This window comes from Ovis aries, chromosome 3 (assembly GCF_016772045.2).
Source record: "Ovis aries strain OAR_USU_Benz2616 breed Rambouillet chromosome 3, ARS-UI_Ramb_v3.0, whole genome shotgun sequence".
Classification (NCBI taxonomy): domain Eukaryota; kingdom Metazoa; phylum Chordata; class Mammalia; order Artiodactyla; family Bovidae; genus Ovis; species Ovis aries.
The window spans coordinates 95,717,200-95,741,479 of record NC_056056.1 but is presented as its reverse complement, the minus strand read 5'-3'; the positions used below and the strand labels follow the sequence as shown (position 1 = coordinate 95,741,479).

At 45.3% G+C, this 24,280-nt stretch overlaps 1 protein-coding gene and 1 pseudogene across 1 annotated transcript; both read right to left on the bottom strand.

Annotated features, from left to right (window-relative positions):
* Positions 1 to 19: 19 nt before the first annotated feature.
* On the bottom strand, positions 20 to 24,111 carry ACTG2 (actin gamma 2, smooth muscle). The gene is made up of 9 exons (XM_004006081.5): positions 24,068 to 24,111; positions 15,048 to 15,209; positions 14,520 to 14,648; positions 7,838 to 7,948; positions 7,499 to 7,583; positions 5,561 to 5,722; positions 4,641 to 4,832; positions 2,796 to 2,977; positions 20 to 241 (listed from the first exon to the last, which is right to left on the bottom strand). The coding sequence occupies exons 2-9, from the start codon at positions 15,171 to 15,173 to the stop codon at positions 98 to 100; spliced, it is 1,131 nt and encodes a 376-aa protein (XP_004006130.1). The 5' UTR covers positions 15,174 to 15,209; positions 24,068 to 24,111; the 3' UTR covers positions 20 to 97.
* LOC105607906 (complex I assembly factor TMEM126B, mitochondrial-like) lies at positions 9,900 to 14,607 on the bottom strand (annotated as a pseudogene).
* Positions 24,112 to 24,280: the final 169 nt, after the last annotated feature.

Below are 24,280 nucleotides of genomic sequence, written 5' to 3'. Positions count from 1 at the left end.
AGAGCTCCACACAGAGAAGCAAGGCTTGTAGGTTTTAATGTTTCATGATTGTTAACAGAGCACGCTCAAGGAGGTCCCCAGAGAATCTGCTGTGACTTTAGAAGCACTTCCTGTGGACAATGGAGGGCCCTGCCTCATCATACTCTGGCTTGCTGATCCACATCTGCTGGAAGGTGGAGAGAGAGGCCAGGATGGAGCCTCCGATCCAGACCGAGTACTTCCGCTCTGGGGGAGCAATAATCTGCAAAGAGCAAAGGTGGTGAATCATGGTCAGTTGCCAAGGTATAGGGAAGGTGGTCCAGGAATGATCTCATCATACTGCCAGACTGCCCTGGGAAAGGACAGCCCCTGTGGTCAGAAAGGAACCAGGAGAAGCCTTGTGGTAGGTCAGACTACTGCTCAGATTGTCACTCTCTCTCCCACTTCATTCCCCTGCCCCTCCATGAGAAGAATGGGCTGGGCCCTATCTGCTTTGGCCAATGGGATATCAGCAGACGACACAGTGGCTAGAAATGTGCTTCGGTCTTGCAAGTGGCACACTCTCTTGTGTCTCTGTCATCTTCATGAGAAGAGCTTCCCTTAAAGAGCTACTGGCCCTTTAGCCTGAGCCCCACAGTAAGAGATACACCCCTGACCTGAGTTGGCTAGACCTGCAGAACTGCCTAGCCAAACTTGACCTGAAACAACTGACTCCCAGCTGACCTGCAGATGCATGAACAATAAATGCTTATTGTTATGGGACCTGACATTTCACAGTTGCTGTTACCTAGCAATAGCTGACCAATACAGACATCTATAAGGGGAGTGCTGTTCTTTTCTTGCCTGGATGCATGGGCAGCTCGGGCTGGGATTCCTCCTTTCTGGGGTTTAAGCCAGTCTACGCAATAGTCTTTTGTATCTGAGAAGTTCTCAAATTCATACATGCCACTGGGATTCCTGAGCTTGGCCTTTAGAAATTCGTTGCCATGTCAGACAACTTTGAACTTCACCTAACAGTTGATCCAAAAGGACTATGACTCTTCAACTAACTCCTGTTTCTGAAGGGACTAAGAATCCAATGGTAGAACATGACAGATGTTAAACAGATTTTTTCTGGTCTCCTAAGAATCTCCCTACATATTTCCTAAATTGCAGAGATCATGGAATTACAGAATAAGTAGGGTCTTTAGAAGTTATCTTTTGCACCAGACAAAAGTCACCCCAGGGCTCCTTTGACAGATACCTCAAGGACTGGCGCAGCCACTAAGAAGGTACAGGATTTTATTGCTGGGCAGCTCTAGTTATGAGAAAACTCTGGGCTCTCTTGGGCTGGTGGCCCTAAATCTCAGCCCCATTTCCACCCTACTCTCTTCTTCCGTATTCTGGAGCTTGCCTCATCTCCCCCACACATCTTGCTGTCCAATTTGGCTGGGGAGTTTGTACACGCACACACCCTTGGGCACCTTTACTCACTCTCTTCCCCCTGCCGGCAGTGCCCTTTCCCTTCCTCTGGTCTTATTTAAGCTGTTCTCCCATGGAGCATGTCTAATAAGCAGACCTTAAACTCCTGAACAGCTGGCCATGTTATTAAACTCAGGGCATTGGCTCATAAATTGGGATATGCATCAAATCACTGGTGTCCATTTGTCAGTAGAGGTGATGGCGATACCCCATAACCGTTGAAGAGGAATCTGGGGGTGAGGCTAAGTCTGGTATCCTGACACATGGTCTTAGTAAAAATACCACTGCCCAAGGCCTGGCACAGTGCCCACCATATGGCAGGCCTCAATAAACATGACTGCTCCAGTGGTTCCAGGTGAGAAGAGCTCAGAGGTGCTCACCTGTTTTCTGGTGGCCCATTCTGCTTCCCTGGGCAGGGAGGCCTTTGTGGAAAAGGTTCTTAGAATATTAACATATAGAACACACTTCCTCAGCTCAGAGGCCAACTTTATCATGAGTGTCTGTAACTTTCAACCTATTTGTTATCGCTATTTGGTGCCTACCTTTCTCTAACCCCACTAGGGGCTTCCCTGGTGGCTCAGAGGTTAAAGCGTCTGCCTGCAATGCAGGAGACCTGGGTTTGATCCCTGGGTCGGGAAGATCCCCTAGAGAAGGAAATGGCAACCTACTCCAGTACTCTTGCCTGGAGAATCCCATGGACGGAGAGTCGGACACGACTGAGCAACTTCACTTTCACTTTCTTTTTCTAACCCCACAAGCAAAACAGTTCCTATAAATCCTGAAAGGGTCTGTCTGATTGCTTGGGGACAGGGGCTGGGGAGGGGTGGTAAGACAGGTGGGCTCCTGTGCTGAGGAGGCCTATGAGGTGAGCAGCAGTGTGGGGGGCCTGTGGCCGAGATGGGACGACAGGTCAGAGGTTATCCAAGAATCGAGGCATGTCCCTGTAGCCTGTCCTACAGCCAACATTCTCTCTCTGGAACTTTCACCTTACAAAGGCTTCCCAGGTCCTTTTTAAAGTTTAAAGATGGTGAGGTGTTGCCTCTTCCTTCTCTTTCCCTCTTCAGTCTCCTCGTTTCCTTCTCAGCCCCTTCCACATTCTCTCCATTCCAAATTCATTTTACCTCCTTCTCGTACAGTGTCCATGAGATTGTGCTTAAGGGCCCAGGATAAATGTGTCTCCCGTTCAGGGTCCCAGGAACACACTCCTCCCCGCCCAGCCCAAGATGAAGTCTGCCTCAGGCCAGGATAAAGGTGACACCAAGCTGTAGGCCCAGCAGCCTGACTTGGACACGTGTACCCAAGTACACAGGTCTTTGTACAAAGAATAGGACAAGGAGAGCCAGGGTAGCACCCACCTTGATCTTCATGGTACTGGGAGCCAGGGCTGTGATCTCCTTCTGCATTCTGTCGGCAATGCCAGGGTACATGGTGGTACCCCCGGAGAGGACATTGTTGGCATATAAATCCTTGCGGATGTCAATGTCACACTTCATGATGGAATTGTAGGTTGTTTCATGAATTCCAGCTGACTCCATGCCTAGTAGAGACCACGACATCTGGTCAGGACCCACCACCCCACACCTACAGCTCCTTAGGTGACCCCTTCTATTGGGACAGCTACCCTGATTTGCCTCAGTTACTTCCCTACTGGACTGTAAGATCAGACCCTCTAACTGGTCACTGCCCTGCCTTGAGTTTCCCCTGTTCTGGGTGATCGTTCACACTGCTGCCTGATGACAATATTTCTAGAGGGACGCTTCCATTGTATCACTTTTTTTACAGCTTTATTGAGATATAATTCATGTACCATGATGCTCACCCCTTTAAGGTAGAGTTTACTTTAAAGAGTTGTACAACCGTCACCACAGTCTAATTTTGGAACATGTTTAGCACCCCCCAAATAAACTCTATACCCATTGGCAGACACTCTCCATTTTCCCTGTCTCCCCTTTCCCAGCGTTAGGCAACCACTAATCTGTTTTCAATCTCTATAGATGTGCCTATTCTGGACGTTTCATATAAACGAAACCATACAATGTTTGTTCTTTCATATCTGGCTCACTTCACTTAGCATAATGATTTCAAGGTTCTTCCATGTTATAGTCAGTTATAGCCAAAAAATATCCCACTCTAAGGACCTAACAATCACATCGTGTTTGCCTACTAGTTGACATCTAGCCACCTTTGTCTGCATCCGAGATCTTCCACAGTAAAAGGCCCTGCCTGCCAAAACAGCTCATGCCCACATACCTGAGTTTCCCCACCTCCAGTCTTTTTCCATGTGGTATTATTCCACACTGTAGACAGAGGAATCTTCCTAAAGTGAAATTCTGACTTCTCTACTCTGCTGCTTAAAGACTTCCAGGGGATTTGAAATTGCTGATATGATTAACACCCATGCCCTTTGTATGACCCAGTAGTAGCTCTCTTCAATTTTCCATGTGTGAATGCATGCACACACACACATACACACACACACACACACTTCACCTATGATGTCCCAAATAGAAAATGACGTGTACATATTCCATAATTTTCACAAGCTTTCCATCTGCCTTGCATGCCATTCCCCACTGTGCACTCCTTCCATCCCCAGATACCATAAGGTGATGCTCATTCTTCAAAGTTCTGTTCAAAGATTCAGCTTTATGAGAAGCCTTACCTGATTTCTTAGGCCTATAGCACTTTATCCAGTTTGCTATTTACCACTACATTGTATGTTAACGTTTGCTAACAGGCCTTTCTCTTATATACTTCTCAAGATGATAGTTATCCTTGTATTAAACATTATCTTATTTAATCCCCATCTAGTAGGTACTACCACGATTTCTACTTTGTAGATAAAAAAACTGAGATTTGAAGAAGGTAACATGCCCAAGGTATAGCGCTTGAAGGACCAGAATCAAGACTTAAAACCAGGTCTGACCCCCAAACCCACTCTGTTTACTCCTATAGATTTCAGACGCCGTGATCTAAATGGTGAGAATTCAAGAAGAGTTTTGTGTTTTAACCTCATTCTTAGTTTCATGTTATATTCCCATCCCATTTTTCCTTTATTTTGGTTTCCTTACCCTTTTATTTAAAATTAGATTTTATCTAGTTGTATTGTTCATGTATTTGCAGCCCTTTCTGGAAAAATATGGGTAGGTATAAACAATCAACAGTGTGTGTGATTGGCCAGAACTAAGGCAGAGCCTCACCAATGAACGAGGGCTGGAAGAGGGTCTCCGGGCAACGGAAGCGCTCATTGCCAATGGTGATGACCTGCCCATCTGGCAGCTCGTAGCTCTTCTCCAGGGAGGAAGAGGAGGCTGCTGTGGCCATCTCATTCTCGAAGTCCAGGGCCACGTAGCACAGCTTTTCCTTGATGTCTCGCACAATTTCTCGCTCGGCTAGAAAGAGTAGAAATGACAGACAGTAGATTCTTGGCTCTGCTGGTTTGGTTGTCCCATTTTGGTCTTCATGAAAACTAACTTCCTTCTTCCTTGTCCTTTGGATTCAGTCTCAAGATTTGCCTGATTCTCAAGCAAAACTTTGCATGTACTTTTCATCTAGCTCTTATCACTCTGTCTTGACAAAGCTGCAGGCCTTCCTGAGGGCCTTGCAGGACACATCTCCCATCTAGATGGAGGCTTATACGCTGAGATTGTACAGCATCTAGGAAGGCCCCTACCTATAAATTCTTCCTGCCCTGGGGGCCAATTAGACCTTAGTTATTCCATTTGTCCTCAAACCATAAACACTTCTAGATAATGAAATGCACCACCAGTCTTGCCACCATTCAGCCCCATAAAAACCAGCTCTGATCCTCCTTGCTGGGGAAGGAGGGAGTGTGTGAAAGCAGTTAAAGGAGGGTGAAGACAAGCACTTCTCAGAATGAGTAGGTCTAAGCCTGGTACCCCTCCCCAGGGGGTCTTGGTTGGGAAACTTGTCCCTTGAAAGAGGCTCCCCTGACTATCTGGTCTGGTCCAGGGCCCCAACCCCAGCTTATGGCCTCCCTATCTACCCGAAGAGAGTTTGAGGACACAGGGCCACTGACTTCTCATTACTCATGAGAGTTTCTGGTCCTAGATCAGATTTGGTTCTGAGCTCAAGTCAAGTCCAGAAAGAGGATGGGTACCTGTGGTCACAAAGGAATAGCCTCTCTCTGTGAGGATCTTCATGAGGTAGTCCGTGAGGTCGCGGCCAGCCAGGTCAAGCCGCATGATGGCATGAGGCAGTGCGTAGCCCTCGTAGATAGGAACATTGTGGGTGACACCGTCCCCTGAATCCAGGACGATGCCTAAGGACAGAGGAGATAAGGCCTATGAAACCCTTTATTTTTTTCATCTGTTTCTTTCTGGGACCTGTCACCAAATGATCCTCAGCAACCATATTTTTCTTTAGCAGCTGGAAAATTCACCCATTGTGAGAATTATCAATCATATTTTTTGTGTACGTCAATTTTGTATATGTCAGTTTATTTTCCTAAATGAAACTGTAGGCTTCTGGAAGGCAAATGAAACATCTCCTCTTCTTATATTCCTTGAAACACTTTCACAAAAATGCATACTTGTCAACTGGCATCTAGGATGCACATTCTTTAAGTTAGAGTGAATAATTTGCACATCCTTCAGGCATCAAATGCAATTAGGATGTTAGCGCTTAAAGGGCTATAAAAACCAGCTTGAAAAAAATGAACATTCTCTACTGATGAAACTTTTAGTAAACCGTGAAAGGATGTAAGTTTTCTCAACATGATAAGAAATCCCTCTTGATCCAACAGCCATATAATTGATGGGGAAACATTACAATATTGTTACTATATTATTATTATTTAATATTGTCCTGGATGTTCTAGCCAACGCAATATGACAAAAAATAGAAATGAGGTATTATTATCAAAAGGAAAGAGGATCATCATTATTTGCAGATAAAACGGTGTGTATGTTAATTGCTCAGTCATGTCTGACTCTTTGAGATCCCATGGACTGTAGCCCATACTTAAAAGACCTGAGAGGACCAACTGAGAAACCATTAGAGATAATAAGATGTCTCAGTAAAGGGCAGATCCAAAATAAATATCCAGAGATCAGTAGCTTACTCTTATACAAGGACATTGGTTACAGCATAACTTATAATAAGCAAAAATTGGAGGCAACCTAAAGGTTCTGCATTACAGAAATGGTAAAATCAGTCAACCAATCATGGAAGCATCACACACAATGACTACCATGCGGCGTGTGAGCGTGACATCCACAGCATAAAACCAAGCGCAAGGTGCAGGATACAAAGCCGTGTGTACCTGCATTTCCCCGTCACTGTCCTTATCACGTGCAGTGAGATTACCCTTTACTTTCTTCTCCTCCTCTAGACTGTGTTCACTGCAACATGGCTGATCTGTCTTGCTTCCCAGTGTGTGCCCATGGCCTGCAGTGTTTGGCACATGGTGTGAAGTATTGGAGAATATTTGAATGGATGAATAAATGGACAAATCAATGGATACATGAATGAACATTTGAAAGATGTTTCTGGAAGCTGTCAAAGTGAAGTGAAGTCGCTCAGTCGTGTCCGACTCTTTGCGACCCCATGGACTGTAGCCTACCAGGCTTCTCAATCCACAGAACTCTCTAGGCAGGAATACTGGAGTGGACTGCCATTTCCTAGCTGTCAAGCCCTTATTAAAAATCACTGCATTTTGAAGTTCCCTCTGTTTTCCCTGAGTTTTCTATGCCAAGGCCACCTCATACTTGCACACCCACCATCACAGATTCTGCCATTGCTGCTTCGTGAGCAGAAACATTTCAGTACTGTTGGAAAGTGTGCACAAGCTCCCGGACTAACTATTTTGATGGAAATGGCCCTTGAGGTCATGATTTGCTCATGTAGATTCTCTTCAGCTATACTGGGTGGACTTGCACCTGTATTCTACCTGGGCTTCCCTCTGTTATCCCTCACCCAGGTTTTCGTTGGACTTTGGCTGACCCTTTGATTCCTCTGAACAGGAATCTCTCCAGGAGCCCAGTTTTCCCTTTCTTCCCCTCAAGTCAAAAAGGGAACAGATTACAGGGCTACTTACCTGTTGTGCGGCCAGAAGCATAGAGGGAGAGCACAGCTTGAATGGCGACGTACATGGCGGGGACGTTGAAGGTTTCAAACATGATCTGAAGGAACAATGCAGAACAGAAGACTATCAGAAATCACAGCTCTCTTGGCCCACAGAATGGTTGGTAATTTTATTAAGGGGGTGCCTGTGCCTGTTAACCCCGCTCCCACCTCCCATGGGTTCTGGCGTGGACTGCACACACAGCAGGTCCTCAAAAAACTCTTTTGCATTGATGCATGGTTGGGAAAAAGAATCTGGCCAAGCGTCCATGTGTGTTCCTGCGCTGGTACTCAGGTCTTCCTGGCCTCTTACCTGGGTCATCTTCTCCCTGTTGGCCTTGGGATTCAGAGGAGCCTCCGTGAGCAGGGTGGGGTGTTCCTCAGGGGCTACCCGCAGCTCATTGTAGAAGGAATGGTGCCAGATCTGGTTGGGAGAAAAGTCAGATGAGTCCAGCAGACTCTCAGCAGGCGGGGAAATTCCAACTAGCATGTCCGTACTGGGGGAGGATGGCTTGATGGTCTCAGAACAGACTGGATCTGGAGAGGAGGCCCGTCAATACCGGGAATTTCTGATCGCTCTTTCAAGGGTATATTCCTTCTCATCAGGGCCCCAGACAGGACTCAGACCTAGGGCCAACATACTCAGTGTGTTGATTATTTCCATCTGACATTGGGTCCTCTTTACTCTGCTCCCTTATCTCCCCTGAGCTCCGAGGGACCAGGTGTACTGCAGCTCTCTGGCTTCTGGCTGTGTTTGGCTGATCGAAGATACCAGCAAGGGGTTGCAGAGCGCGAGGCAAGAGGAGGGCAGGGCGCCCTCCTGGCCAAGCTGAGGTCTCCCTGAGCACACGCTGTGCGGCCCCTCTTCAGGCTCCAGCTCTCACTCACCTCTAGTCTCGCCGCCCTTGCCCTTCAGCCTTCCAGCTCTAAGAGCTTCCCCTGCTGCTGGTACTCTGGTGTCTCTGCCTCTCTTTCTGGTTCCCTAACCTGCTCACACCTCTGTAAGTAGTCCTGCCTTAAATTAATTCAGAACCCCAGCTGAGTGTATACTGTCTCCTGTTGAAGCCTGACAGATATGCATGGACTGCCACTGTCTATTATTGACCGGGCTGTTCAGAGCAGGGTTTCTCAGCCTCAGCGCTTTGACATTTTAGGTCAATAATTCTTCATCGTGGGGGCTGACCTGTGCATTACGGGATGTTTAGCAGCATCCTTGGCTTCCACCCACTAGATGCCAGTAGCACCTGTCCAGCTGTGAGGAGCACAAATGTCTCCAGAAGTTGCCAGATGCCCCTGGGAGGCAAAATTATCCTGGCTGAGAATCACTGCTTTAGGTGAAACTAGTTCTTTTTTTTACTTCTATATGTGTGCTGTGCTTAGTCGCTCAGTCACGTCCGACTCTTTGTGACCCCATAGACTGTAGCCCGCCAGGCTCCTCTGTCCATGGGATTCTCCAGGCAAGAATAGGGGAGTGGGTTTCCGTGCCCTCCTCCAGGGAATCTTCCCAAACCAGGGATTGAGCCGAGGTCTTCTGCATTGTAGGCAGATTCTTTACCGTCTGAGCCACCGGGGAAGCCTGGTAGTTTACTTCTACATATTGAATATTTAATAGTTACAGGGCACAATATTAGATTCTGAAAACATTGCATGGTAGTTTTAGAGGAAGTTACTTCTTCCCACTGTGTCCAGTTCCCTCTGAGTGATCCAGACAGCAAACAAGAGCCTTTATTTCAGAGGGATTCAGCAGAGTGGTAGGGACACAGGGCTTTGATTTCCTCAGAGGTGGGGCACAGAGTCCTTTGTGTCCATCGTACCCGTGTATTTATGGGCCTCCGGTTTTGTGCTAGGATGGTGCTAAAAGTAACCTTAGTTTCCAAGTCTAGAGTGGAGAAAAGCAGTCAAAAAGACAAAATGCAAAGACACATTCATATTTAGGTGAAGGAAGAGGCAGAAGTTTGTTTTCTAGGAGATCTGAGAGAGCCCTGAAGGCAAAGGAAGGTCTCCAGAGACTGAGAAGGGCACCTGAGGCAGAGCAAATAGCCCAGGCAGAGGCCACAGGCTGTGGAGGCGTCACAGGAGACGGGAGAGACCGCAATCAGGCTTAATAAGGTGATGCCAGTGTTTCCTCAAATGCGGCCTCAGTTGTGCGGGAATAATTGCTATAGCTGCAGCTCCCCAGGCTGTATCCCAGGCCCATAAATCAGAATCTTTCTGGGTATTGGGTCCAACCATCTGCACTTCATTTTATTTCATTTTCAAAAGCTTTTATAAAGTACTTTGAAGTTTAAGTTATGAAGTACTTTAAAAGTTAAAGATGTTGACAATTTTTAAATTAGGAAAATTTCTTTAAGAGGAATGAAAATTCCCCATATTTCTATCACTTACTAGTAAAGAGTTAACACTTTGGCTTTTTTCTCTCCCTAATCTTTCATCTTTATGTATTTTCAAATTCATTACTATTATCATTTATTCACTTCATATGCTTTCATTTATTTATTACTTACTACGATTACACTTCCATGTTCAACTTTGTTTCCTATCACTTTTCAGTTAATATAAATAAATAATTTTCTTTTTCATAGGAAATATTTATTTTTAATAAATTGAATTTAAAATTATTTTAATGCTTATACAACAGTTGATCATATCTCATCACCATCATATATTTAATCACATTGCTATTCAGGGTAGCCTTGATTTTTTTTATAATCGTGTGAAAACTATCTCTGTACCCATTACATTTTCTTTTTTCTATTCAGGATGTTTTCCTAAAGAGAAAAGTTCTAAGAGGGGCTGCACATACTGTTGTGACTAATGCATACTGATGTATGGCAGAGGCCAGCACAGCACCGCAAAGCAAGCATTCTGGAACAACAACAAATTGTCCATCTAGAATTACTTTCAACTCTTTCAGCAGCGCCTGAGTCCCTATAAAAAAAAGTGCGTTCAGCTGATTCAGTATCCATTCATTCTTTGGTTAATCTTCACATACAGTTTTCTCAAATGTACTTTCAAATATTGCACAATGCTGAAAACCATGAAATATCCCAAAGACTGTCTGAAAAATGAGAGGAATCACCATTGCTTTTATCTCTGTTTGACAAGGCAGCAGCCAATAAAATAAAACGCTTCCTTTTGGTGGCAGTGGAACAGTATACTCGACTGCCAGACATCCATTTTTATAAAAAGCCAAAGCAGTGTGGTATAAAACACCACATGCCATGCCAATCAGTGAACTTCTCAGAACACAATTTTCCTGGCTTGTATTACCTAAATACAAAGCATCTGTTATAAGAAGCCTGTAAGAAATTATGGTGGACAAAATGGAAGTATAGTCAATGATGCGTATGTCTTCAAGCATCATGTTTAACCTTGAAGCAATGCCTGAAAATGAAGTTTCCCGATATTCCAGGGAAAGCAGCTGCTGTTCTAAAGGTCACTGTTCCATATATAGAAAAGTCTTTTCTAAGGCATTCAAAATTTTTTCTATGATTTCAATGACCATTGGTTTTCTGAGTTTTGCATCTCCTAAAGAAGGACTGGACTGCCCATGTGTATATGCTGGCATCTTGAGGTCCTTGCATGCTTCCCCAGCTCCCACCAGCACCACATCTGAAGCTCTCAGGTCAGCTCCAGCCTCATGCCTGAGTGTTGCCATCTTGGTGACTGCTGGAAAATGCTTGATTTCTATTACTCACAAAGAGGCTAATTTTGTCTTTACTTTAGAATAAGAAATTGCCTATTTCACCCTTATCTGCATCCAGTGTTCTCATTCTTAAAATATGAAATAATTTGGCAGATAAAAATAACACCTAGCTGTTTTACTCCAAATTTTTAAATAAAACTTTAAATAATTTTTCAAATAATTTTCAGATTTTCGACTTTTAATCATTTCTATGTGGCCAATTGTCTGGCCATGTCCCTTGATTATTTGTCTGGTGGAGACTTTGTATTTTTAATGATCAATTTACATTAGTTATTTATATTAATCCTCTATTATACTAGTTGTGAAATTTCTTTGCAACCTGTTGTTTGCCTTCTAAATTTGGTTTTATTTTTCACATACTAGAATTTATGATTTTTAAGAAATCACATTTGTTATTCTTTCTATGACTTCTTTCACCAGAAATCTGATACTCATACTTACTATATTGTATTTTTCTCATTAATTTTTTTATATTCAACTGATGTGTTTAATGAAATTGTATGAGGTAAGGGCCATAAACAGATTCCCTGCCCCCCAAATAATGGATCAGTTGTCACAGAATAATTCACTGAATAATCCTTTTTTCCTCTCTGGTCTTAGAAGTTACACTTACTGTGTATTTCTTTTTTACTTCTGTACTGGCATCAGATTGTTTTAATTTATATAACTTTATATCTTAATATTCAGATATAGCAAGTCTTGTCAGTTTTCCTTATTCATAATAGTCTCATAAATTTTATTTTATTTATTTCTCCACACTTTATGATTATCTTGCATAATTAAAGCTTGTGTTATTTTTAGTCAAACTCAAGGAAGCAGTAAAAATGGAGTTACCAGGAGCTGAGGGGGAGGGGAAAGGGAGGCGCTCTTGGTCAAGGTGCACAAAGGGTCAGTTATGTGGAATGAGTAAACCTGGAGATCTAACATAATATACTAGCATGGTGACTAGAGGTAACAATACTGTCCTTAAAATTTGCTAAGAGGGTAAATCCTAAGCATTCTCCCTACAAGGAAAAAAAACAAACTGTGAGGTAGTAGATATGTTATTAGCTTGAATATAGTGACTGATACATAATGTATATACATTATCAAATTATCAAGTTTTTTAAATTGTGAGATTTTTATTAGAATGGCAATGAGGGCTTCCCTGATAGCTCAGTTGGTAAAGAATCCACCTGCAATGCCAGAGACCCCCGTTCAATTCCTGGGTCAGGAAGATCCACTGGAGAAGGGATAGCGTACCCACTCCAGTATTCTTGGGCTTCCCTGGTGGCTCAGCTGGTAAAGAATCCACCTGCAATGCAAGAGACCTGGGTTCGATCCCTGGGTTGGGAAGATCCCCTGGAGAAGGGAAAGGCTACCCACTCCAGTATTCTGGCTGGAGAATCCCATGGACAGAGGAGCCCAAGTCAGTCCTCACCTATTGAATTTAAGTGCCAGAGTTTAAACTAGATGTACTTAACCTCAATTGCATGGTCTTCCTGCTCTTCAAATTCCACGGAATTCTAGATGAATGAGACATGGTTCCTCCCCTGCCTCCCTCTCAAGGTTCACTAAGAGACAACTAACATACCACACTATAAGTTTGTGGCTCAGCTGGTGAAGAATCCGCCTGCAATGCAAGAGACCTGGGTTCGATCCCTGGGTTGGGAAGATTCCATGGAGAAGGGAAAGGCTACCCACTCCAGTAATCTGGCCTGGAGAATTCCATGGACTGTGCAGTCCATGGGGTTGCAAAGAGTCAGACATAATTGAGCAACTTTCACTTTACTTTTAATGAGCCTATAAATCAACTTGAAAAAATTTGACAGCTTTATCCTATTCAGTTTTTCTTTTAAAGCATGTAATGTATTTTTAGGAGTTTCTTTAAAGAATCCATATTACTATTGTGAATGAAAATTTTGTCTATTGTTTTTAAATTAGATATTATTAGACATATACAAGTAATATGTGCCACGTGTTGAGCATTAAGTATGCTCCATGCTTTGGGATTATACTATTTGCCTAATTCAATCTTCAAAGCAACCTAGTGAAGAAAGTATTTTTATTTCCACAAATCAGGAAGCTGAGGTTTAGAGAGAGTTTTTGCTCCCAGATCTCCCTGCCTCTGGTTCCAGTGTCTGTGCTTTTAACTGCCCCACAGAGTGGAACAAAAAGCAATTGCATTTGTTATCTGTTTATCTCTCATTCAGAGTGACTGAATTTAAGGTTTAGAGAAAGTGTGTGTGAAGCACAGATTTCAAATCAGCTTTCTTTATTCCCAGCTGCAAGACTGCAGCTGCTCAATAAGCCCTCTGTTACATTTCAAAAAACAGTCATTGCAGAAACAAGAATTCTCAGACAACTGTCAGTGGAATGTATCAAAGGAATATTAGAAATATTGTACACCAACTATACTTCAATTAGAAAAGAATATTAGAAAGGTTCTATTAGCATTTTGCATGTGATTTTGTTGAACACAAACTACTATTTAAAAAGTACCCCCATATCTTCCTTTTCTAGATATTTTTTTTTCATTTATCATTCACAGGTGGTTTTGTTCCTGATATTAGTATTTCTTAGGTATCTAGTGAAAGTTTGATTTTTTGTTGTTGTTTTGGCCACACCACACGGCATGCAGGATCTTAGTTCCCAGACCAGGGATGGAACCCTCGTCCCCTGTGGTGGAAGCGTGGAGTCCTAGCCACTGGACCATCAGGGAAGTCTGCCCCTTCTCCCATTTTCTGACATGAAAAAAAGCTTCTAGAAACCAGTAGCGATTCTTACTTAAATTTTTCACTAGAGAAGCATCATAATAGTATAGCATCAATGTACCTGTCTGAGGTCATGACAGGGAAAATAAAGTTATTCACCTTTTTGGAGGGGACCGTGCATTTTAAAGAAGGACAAGTACTGGGCTGGGAAGGAAGCTGCAGGAAAGGATAACACTGGGACCTAGGCTGGACCAGGTCCTCAGATGCCAGACACGGAGTTAGGAACCTAGCTGGTCAGTGAGGCGCTACTGAAGAGTCCCAGGAGGCAAGTGACATGATTTGGTCGGTTTTTAGAAAGACAAGCTTTGCAACAGCGCAGAGAATGAATTAGGCGATTGAGACAGGAGACAGAGAACTCAGTCAGGAAGCCATTGGAATCATCCAGTGAGAGATGTTGGCAACTTAGGCTGGGAATACCCAGGGGCATGGACAGGAAGGAAAGAAAGATGTGAGAAACATCGTAGAGGAAGAGTTGACAGGGCAGAAGGTCTTGATGATATTCAAATGAGCACATTACAGGAGGGGGCCACCAATACCTTCTCCATGTCATCCCAGTTAGTGATGATGCCGTGTTCAATGGGGTATTTGAGAGTAAGGATCCCGCGCTTGCTCTGAGCTTCATCCCCCACATAGCTGTCTTTCTGGCCCATTCCCACCATCACACCCTGCAACGCAAAAAAGAAGGAAGGAGAATGGAATTGGCTGAGGTTCTACTTGGAGGGATTCAGGCATTGGAGAGTCTCTGAAGAAGGATAAAGACAAGAAGAATGTCCTTTTTTTTCCCACTGGAAACCAGACTGAAGGAGGCAGGGTGAGGCAGATGCTGATGAATGGGGAAGTGATGGGAGAGAAGGCGCTTGATTTCTCGCGGGCGTCTCCCTCCTCTGTCCTAAAACAGTGTCATTTTCTGAGAGAACAGGGCTCATCCATACACTTCTCCCTCTTACTTTACTTGAAACACACACACACACACACACACACACACACACACGGCTCCCCATGGAAGCCACAATGCAGTGCTTCTTCCCAGGAACTCAAAGCCTTGGGTCCACGTGAGCACGTACCTGGTGACGAGGGCGACCCACAATGGAAGGAAAGACGGCGCGGGGGGCGTCATCTCCTGCGAAGCCAGCTTTGCACAGGCCTGAGCCGTTGTCGCACACGAGCGCAGTGGTCTCCTCTTCACACATGGTGAGTGTGGCCGAGTGAACCAGGGGCTGGAGCACCTAGGGAAGCGGGGAGAAGAGAGGTAGGTGGCCACCTCTCAAAATCATGTTGGAGGCGATCTTCTCGGCTTTGGGGTCTGACCCCATCGGCAACTAGGACCTAATTCCCGACGGACAGGCAAGGACCCGGCCCTGTGCTCTGGCATTTGGGCCTCTTCCCTCTCTCTACCCTGCTGTTTCGAGCTCAACTGTGTACTCCCCAATTTCTGTGTTGAAGTCTAACCCTAGGGCCTCAGAATGTATCTGTATTTGGGGATAAAGCCTTTAAAGAGATAATTAAGAGTAAAATGAGGTCATTAATCTATTACGACTGGTACCAAATATGCCTAATTCAATAGAATGGCTCTTTACAAGAGAAAATTAAAACACAGAGACACACAGAGGAAGACCATGTAAAGACATAGCAAGAAGACAACCATCTACAAGCGAAGGAGAGCGGCCTCGGGAGAAACCAGCCCTGCTGACACCTTGACCTCAGACTTCTAACCTCCAGAACTGTGAAAAAATAAAATTTCCCTTGCTGAGCCTGTCTGTGATACTTCATTACGGCAGCCCTCACAAACAAATCCACCTGCCCCTCAAAGACCTGAAAAGATACAAAGTGTTCATCCAATGGAAAAACTCTCTACAGACTTGAAGTTTAGAAAAGAAACAGAAAAAACTTGCAATAAACATAATAAGGGTTATCATTTACTATATACAAGAACTGTTATAAATTAATAAGAAAAAGTAAATAGCCCCAAAGGGGGAAAAAACACAAAACTATGAAATAGATAATTGACAGAAAAGGAAATGCACATACCCAACAATTATCTGAAAAGGTGATCAGCCTCATTAGTTATCAGGAAATGCAAATGAAATAAGACCATTTTCACCCATCTCATTGTGAAGATTCGAAGTTTCATTATAGCTGTTGGCTAGGTTGTGGGAACACTGGCACTCTTTAATCAGAAAAACACATCAGTGTACTATCTGGCACTGCCTAAATGTCCCTTGCGGAATATTGTACTGAGGTTAAGGGAAGGGACAGGCAGATCAACATGGACTAATGTGGACAAGTTTCTAACCCATTCTGCTGAGTGAACAAAGCAAGTTGCCAGATAGACGGCCCAGCATAAAAAATTAGTGAGTTTTATTTAAAGCACAAGAAATATTGTGCATTTTCCATAATTTTCTTTTTGTGGATATGAACACATAGCAAAAAGTTCTGGGGGGTGGAGAAAAAAAAAAAACTAAGGCTGATTGTAGCAGTTACCTGGAGGTGGGAAAGGGACTGGGAGGAGAAGCGCTGTAATGTTTTAATTTTTAACAAGGAGACTGTATCCACGTACAGTTTATAATTAAAATCAGTCATAACATATCATTAAGAAAAAAAAAAAGATGGAGCAGTTCTAGGTGAAATGTACAATCCTAAGGATAGAAGCCCCTGGAGGACAAGGAAAGCAAGAGAATTCATGATGGGACTCACTGCCCCTGTCGCTTCAGATGGAAAAAAAACAGAGAAGTCCTTCCTCCAGGGCTGATACTGAATTGGGATGGCTGCAGACTGACTAGGAAATTAATTTTTCTAACATGTGGTGCAGGTTTTCTTTTTTTTTTGAGTGACCCAACAAATTTTTGACCCTTGTGGCAAAAGAGAAGCAATGGCAGTCTAGGAGATGGTGTGCAGATCGCTATCCGGCTGGCAAGCCCCAGGTGGGAGGTGGGAGAGTCTCAGCTGAGGGGGATGGGAGTCCAGACAAGAGAGGCACACCGCGTGGAAAGAGAAGGTGGCTGCGGAGCCCACCAAGCTTCATTCAGGACATGCAGCAGGAGGGGAAGAAGCGAGCTGCTGCAGACACCTGGGACCCCGGCTCCCGTACGACCTTACGTGGGAGGAGGACAGCACAGACCATGACCAGAGTAAAGAGGAAGAGTCCCGGGCCTGCGAATGCCAAAGCCTACCTAGAGACTGAGCAAAAGCTTGTTCACACAACTTTCGGGCTAAAAGGAAGCCTTTCCTGTTCTGTTCAAAGCAGTGTGCACACCTGGGGAGAGGCCACCGGGACGTCTAGAATCCAACCCTGCTTGTCCTTGCTGACCCTCATGATCCCTTTGGCCATGGAGAGCAAGTCCCAACTTTCTCACTCAGCCCACAGGGCCCAACAAGGTCTGGCCCCTGCCTGTGTCCCCAGACTCATCTCCTGTCTGGACCCCCTCCTTGGCCTTCTCACTGAGGCTATGTGGCGTTTCTTTCCATCCTCCGAACTGTGTCATCTCCTGTCCCTTCTGGACCTTTAGATGCAGGGTCTGGAACACGCTTCCCCCAACCTGTTTACTACTCTGACTCCCATCACCTGTCAGGCTTCTGTATGGACACTGCATTTTCAGTCTTTTTGGCCCACCAGTCTCAGTGGCATAGAACAAACACTGGTGAGAAGACAAGAAGGTCTGAGATGTGATGGAGACTGAAGGGAAGTGCCCAGTTGCTCAGAGCCTATGGTTGCCAATGGGGAAGAGATAGGGAGTTTGGGATCAACATGTACACACTGCTATACTGCAAATAGGTAACCAGCAACATCCTATTGTACAGCACAGGGAACTCTGTTCAATGTTATGTGGCAGCCTGCATCGGAGGGGAGTTTAGTGAAGAATGAATACATGTATATGGATGGCTGAGTCCCTTTGCTGTCCACCTGAAACCATCACAACATTGTTCATTGGCAATACTCCAATATAAAATAAAAAGTTTTTTAAAAATGTAAAGAAAAAGTACCTAGTTGTTCAAAACAATGCTGTCTCTGGTGTGAACAGTTTCTGGATTGCAGAGAAGTTCCCTAACCTACCATGTTGGAACCATGGAGAAATGGAGAGCTGTCAGGAGATGGAGGTGGCAAAAGTTCCAATGTTCAAAAAGGGACACAAGGCAGATGTCTAAAACCTCAGGTAATCTTGGTATCCAAATTAAGTGGGTTTCCAGAAGGCACTATTAAAGAAAGCATAAAGAAGCAGTGATTTCTTGTAACTGACTAGGGTTTACCAACAACAAATAGCCTCCTTTTTTCCCCAGGACTCCCCGGCTGGAAATGAAGGAGAAGGTGGGAGAAATTGAGCTTAATTTGATCTTGGCATCTGACAAGTTCTCCTGTGACATCACTACTGATAGAGCCATGTAGGCCGAACAATCAAACAATTAGGCATGTTTATAGCTACCTGAGTTACTGTCACTGAAAGGTGTTAATTGATAGATCACTGTCAACCTGGAGGCAACAATATACCTCAGAACTCCACTCTTGGTCCTTTCTCATGTTTTATACATGAGCTGGACGAAAATAGAGAGTACACGCAGATCATACGTCCAGATAAAGCACATGTGTTGGCTGGAAGGATCAAAATCTAAGATGATCTCAAAAAGCAGAGAAAAACAAGTTAAATTCACTAGGGTTAAATTCAACAGGATAAATATGAAGTTGTGAAGGTGAGTCTGAATAACAAACTGTGGAAGTTCTTGTTCAGCCTCTGTGAGAAGGACCTGGGGTCTTGTGGACAGTCAGCAGTGTCCTGGAGCCAGGATAAACGCTGACTCCACCTCCAGCCAGAAAGCTGTGTCTGCTCTTTAAGACTACACTTGCCAGCAGAGGTGCGGGAAGGTGAGCTTCCGTTCACAGCTGACAAGGTGAACAGGACTACCTTTCTGAAGGAGAATTCACAAATACTTATCAAAAGTCTTAAAAAATGCACGTCTTTTCACAAATACACTTCTAGCAATTTATCCGTGAAAGTGAAAGTGGAAATGTGTCCAGCTGTTTGCAATCCCATTAACTATACAGTCCATGGGATCCTCCAGGCCAGAATACTGAAGTAGATAGCCTTTCCCTTCTCCAGGGGATCTTCCCAACCCAGGGACTGAACTCAGGTCTCCTGAATTGCGGGCAGATTCTTTACCAGCTGAGCCACCGGGGAAGCCCATTTATCCTTGGGTGAGTGCAAAGATTTGGCCCACTTTAATGCCAAAAAAGTTATTGACCAATAAATAAAATGCTGGTTAACTAGTTGCCAGAAACCTACCTATAATAGAGCAGAACATTTACTGCCCTGGAAAAGGAGCAGGCTGTCTTGTTAGGTGAAACAGTATATTCTGTGTTTGGATTTTTGGTAAAAACACATCTTTGATTTTTAAAATTTGAAGGCCTTTCACACATATTATCTATTTAATCCTCACAGAAGCCCTGAGTGAAGATATCCTTAGTTCTAACTTACAGATAAGCAAACCAAATCTCAGAAAAGTGAAAGGACGTAGCTCTCAGGCTGCTCACTGGGAGATGTAGGGCTGGCCGCAGCCCATGAGGCTCCAAAGCCTGGGCTTGCCCCTTCCCCAGCACCTCAGTGACACCCACACAACTTCTCCATGTTTGGTGTTTTTGCTTCTGCCTCTCTGTCTCCCTAGCACTGCTGGCAGCAAAAGCCCTAAAACAAAAGGGTCAGTGTTCTTTTCTCTCCCAGAGCCTTTGCGCCCCTCCCGTGCCATGCCAAGATCTAAATTTGCATCTACGGCCCCCATGCTGGTGTGCGGCACGAAGCAGAGGCTCAGTAAATGTCGGATGACAGTCCCACCACCTGCCTGGGCTCCGCCGTGACAGTCTGCTCTGCCCCTGAGAGCTGAACTCCCAGTTCCCACAGTCCCAGGCAGCTCGGTCACATGATTTAGAGCCACGAAGGGACAGTCTTCTTCACAAGCGGGTCACAGAGCACTGGGTTTCCTTGTTCTCGCAGGTGGTCCACCTTGGGGAGAAAACAACCTCCAAAGGTGGCCAAGAAGCCAAGCTGCACCTCTGTGATCTCCCTCTGGGGTCCCCTCTCTCGGGTGACCTGTAGTTCAAGCCGGGCTGGCTTTTCGGTGAACCCTATTGTCTCCCCCCGAAATTCTGCACTCGCAGGAAGAAACAGTGTTGGACTTCATTTCCCAGCAGCTGAGACAAGCCACAGAGTGACTTCAAGCTGTCCGCCGTGCCATTCTGCAGCACTTGAGGTGCACTCAGATCTGCTCTTTTGTTGAAGTTGGAACCAAATGAGAAGCGAGGGAGGTGAATGCAGGGGGAGGGCAGCTGGCGGTGGGGGCCCTCTGGGGGAAGGCTTGGACCCTGGAGCCAGCCTCTCCTGGAAGGTCTCCGCTGGGGGAAATTCTAAACCTCACTCAGCCGCTTGCTGGTAATTTGTGGCTAGACTCGAGCATGTCAGCTGAACCAGAGCCAACGTCACTGTGGTTTCCTGGGTCACGATCACTTTGCACTCGCAGAAAACCCAAGCGCACTGTTCTGGCCCTTTCAGCACGTACTACATCTGGCCTTCATTGAGGATTTCACAGAGTTAGAAACACAGCTCCCCACTCCTCCCCCAAAAGTGGCCAAAACCCAAAGACATAATGAGTGCAAAGGATTTGCTCACCCACACGTGCCCCTGGCCACCCCCAAGCAAATCTGAGAACAGGGTGAGAGCTACCCACCCTCACTCTGAAGGTCTGGTTTCAGAGTTCTCTCCCGCCCTCTTTTCTTTTCTCACCTCCCTTCGGGTGCCCCTTCCCATGGCTCAGTCCCACAGCTCCCTCTCTGGCCTTCAGTTTCCTCAGCTGTAAAATGGAAATGGTGACATCTATCTCCCAGGACAATGGATCAAATGAAATAATGGAAATGAAGTGCTTTATAAAGTGCAAATCAGGGTCAGTAAACTCAGGACCCTGTAGTCTACAAACTACAACACCTGTTTTTGTGAGACCCTTGAACTAAGAATGGTTTTGATATTTTTTAATGGTTGCAAAAACGTCAAAGAATAAGATTCTAATACCCAAGAAAATTATATGAAATCAAATAATAAATAAAGTTCTATTGGAACACAACTACACCCATTTATTTACATACTGTTCGTGGCTGCTCCAGTACAATGGCAGAGTTGAGTAGTTGTGAGAGAGACCTTTAGACTCACAAAGCCCAAAATATTTACTATTTTGTTCTCTACAGAAAAAGTTTCCCAACCCCTGTTGTAAAGGAGTGAAAAATAATAAATCTTGTTATCTCTCTTATCTTCTCCATTAGAACTTGCTCTCAGGATGAAGTCTGCCACACTGGAAGGAGACGAAGGATCTGCTTCACCAATCAATGCTTATTGAAAGGAAGGTTGAATTTATGCCAGCTCCCAAAGGCATTTTCATTTCAGTGAAAAGTTTGAGTCCTAAAAGGAAAGCCTCTCAAATATAGTGAGATTTCAAGTAATAGTTGGGGAAATTGATTGGAGTGAGGGCTTCAGCTGACAGCTAAGCAGCTGCCTATTATAACCTGCAAATGCATATATCCATACAATGACTGCACGAGGAACATTCTTGCGGTGGAAAATTCTAGTGGCACCTCTTATTAACTTCAGGGTACCTTGACTTGGTTAATACTAATTAAATTAAAGATGGCTTCTTGCTCGTAACCCTTCTGGTCCTCAGGAATCTGCCATTTGGACTTGCTGTTCTGGCTTTTATACTGGCCACTCTCTCCCCCTGCTCAGATCTAGGCCTGACCCCTTTCCTGAGCCCCACGGCCCTGGCACCTCAACTCCATCTCTGAGACTGCCATCTTCATCAATGTCCTCTGGTTGGATTGGCCCCTCAGAGACTCGTACCCCAACCCAGGACAGAACCCGGTTCCCCAGTGCTCCCTGCTCCTTCCCCTCAAGCCTCAGGCCTTTTATCTCTGCATCTGTGCACCAACTGGGACCAGCGCACTGCTGTAGCAGTCTTGCCCTGTTCCAGCCCACTCCCCTCACAGCTGCCAGAGCAGTCCTTTCAGGGGGCAGACCTCTTGCTGCATTCTGCGATGCCCCATTGCCCAGTCCTTTAGTTTAGTGGAGAAGGCAATGGCAACCCACTCCAGTACTCTTGCCTGGGAAATCCCATGGACAAAGGAGCCTGGGAGGCTGCGGTCCCTGGGGTCTCAAAGAGTTGGACATAACTGAGCGACTTTGCTTTCACTTTTCACTTTTACGCACTGGAGAAGGAAATGGCAACCCACTCCAGTGTTCTTGCCTGGAGAATCCCAGGGACAGGGGAGCCTGGTGGGCTGCCGTCTATGGGGTCACAGAGGGTTGGACATGACTGATGCAACGCAGCAGCAGCAGCAGCAGTAGCAATGGAAAGCCCTAGTAATCTGGCCCCGCCTTCTCTTCTGACCTTAGAACTCCCTGCTTGCTGCCTTAAAATCTATATTCAGTGGAGCTGAGCCATTTAAACAGTCCCAAAGACCACTTTGGGACTGTCCTCTGTCCTGGGACTATCCCAGCTTTAGGACCCAGGTTAGGTACCACTTCTTCCGGGAAGCCTTCCCTGATAACTCCTGGGCTGGGTGAGGGGTTCCTGGGCTTTACCCCTTTCATATATTTATCTTTTCCATGGTTTTCATTTGTCTCTCCTAGTGATTGCAGAGCCTCTACTCTGCAGGGACAATGCCTGCTTACATAACAAGTGCGCAAGAAATGTTGCCAGAATGAACAAAGGGAAGGAAGAAAGAAATCTAGCTTCAAGGTCATGATGTCATATTGCCCATCCTGGTTTCCCAGGTGTGACATATAATATCTGCTCATTAGATTTCTTCTAGTTCCCCTCCATCTCTGTCACAGGAATCTCTGTCTCTCTGCAGCCCAAGGGCTAACCTCAAACTCTAAACCCATTCAAATGGTAAAAGCAAGAGCTTAAAGCCTCTCTGTGCAAAGTATGGTCCCAGACCAGCCACCTCAGCCTCACTTGGGAGTTTATTAGGAGTGGAAATTACCAGCTCCCACCCCAGTCTACTGAGTCAGAATCTGGGGTAAGGCAATCTGTTTTAGCAAGCTGTCCAGGTGATATTTAAGGTCTGAGCGCTCAGGGCCAGGCCCTGATAGTGTTGAGCTGGGAACTTTCTACAAATATTATTTCATTTAATCCTCACAACATCACTGCCAGGGAGATATTATTACTATTACTTCCATTGCTGGGTAGTCTGTCTCCAAGGCCTGCACCACTACACCGGCCAGCCTCAGCTGTAAAGACATGTTAGCAGAGTTTGATCGCAAAAGTGGACACAGCCCCTTGGTCTATTTTCCTCTTAATTATTGATGCTCACGTGTCTGTGTGTGTGTCGCTGGGGGAAGACAACGACATTGGTGGTGGTCTCACAGCTGGGTGAGGGTCTTAACTTCCCCAGGTCTCAGTGTCTTCATCGGAGAATGAATTGTTAATAGATGGCTCCACTTCCTTCTAGCCCTAAAATCACATGATGCCCCGGGACACTTACCCCACCTTACTTCTGATTTGTTGCATCCTCCAATGACCCTGGAGCCTTCAAGACTGAGAAAACGCTTAGCCAAGCATGAATCAGAAGTCAGAGAGACAAGAGGTGGTCTGAAGAAAGTACTCACCCATCCCCAACAAGACAACTCACAGACACAAGGGCTATGACTGGTTTGGATTTAAATGCCCTAGGAAGTCATTTCTCTGAAAAGCATCTGCTCCCCTAAACAGCCTCCCAGACATTCTGAGCCATGACAAAGGACACGGTATAGACCTGCACTGGCCCCGGCGAGCAGTGAGGAGAGAGAGAGCGCAGGTAACATATTCCACCCAGCACCTAGTTAAGAGGGCAGGGAGCCGAATTCTGTGCTGCCCTTGCCCTAGGATGCCCCATGGCCAGAAATGCCTTCTACTGGCAGGCAGCAGTGTGCTTGCAGGCACCACTGCACACCAAGGGCCTTGACGTGTGACCTAGGCCAGCGTCACGGAAGCCAGGCCAATCTGAAGGCGCCTCCTGCACCCAGGGGGCCAGGCAGCCCCAGAAAGACAGAGACAGCAGAAGCTGTATAGTACTCACCGAGTGTAGGAGCGATCCTTCTCCCAGTGACTGAGGGCTGGTGTGTCTTTGGCATAAATACCAGAGCAATATAAAACCCCAGAGGCGGATCTTCTTTAAACAGAGTCCCTAAAAAGGCCAGCTGACGGTGTGTTAGCAATATTACCATATAAGGTGGTTTTTTCAATAAATCGGCCTTGGGGGTGGGGAGGGTGGAGAAGGGGGTTGGGTAGA

What these genes read in the sequence shown, in the direction of transcription:
- ACTG2 (XM_004006081.5), bottom strand. Translation starts at nt 15,173, where the DNA reads ATGTGTGAAGAGGAGACCACTGCGCTCGTGTGCGACAACGGCTCAGGC. An exon ending in TGGGTCGCCCTCGTCACCAG is followed by an intron (nt 14,649 to 15,047) that starts GTACGTGCTCAC and finishes TTTGCGTTGCAG; the next exon opens with GGTGTGATGGTGGGAATGGG. An exon ending in CTATTCCTTTGTGACCACAG is followed by an intron (nt 4,833 to 5,560) that starts GTACCCATCCTC and finishes TACTCTTTCTAG; the next exon opens with CCGAGCGAGAAATTGTGCGA.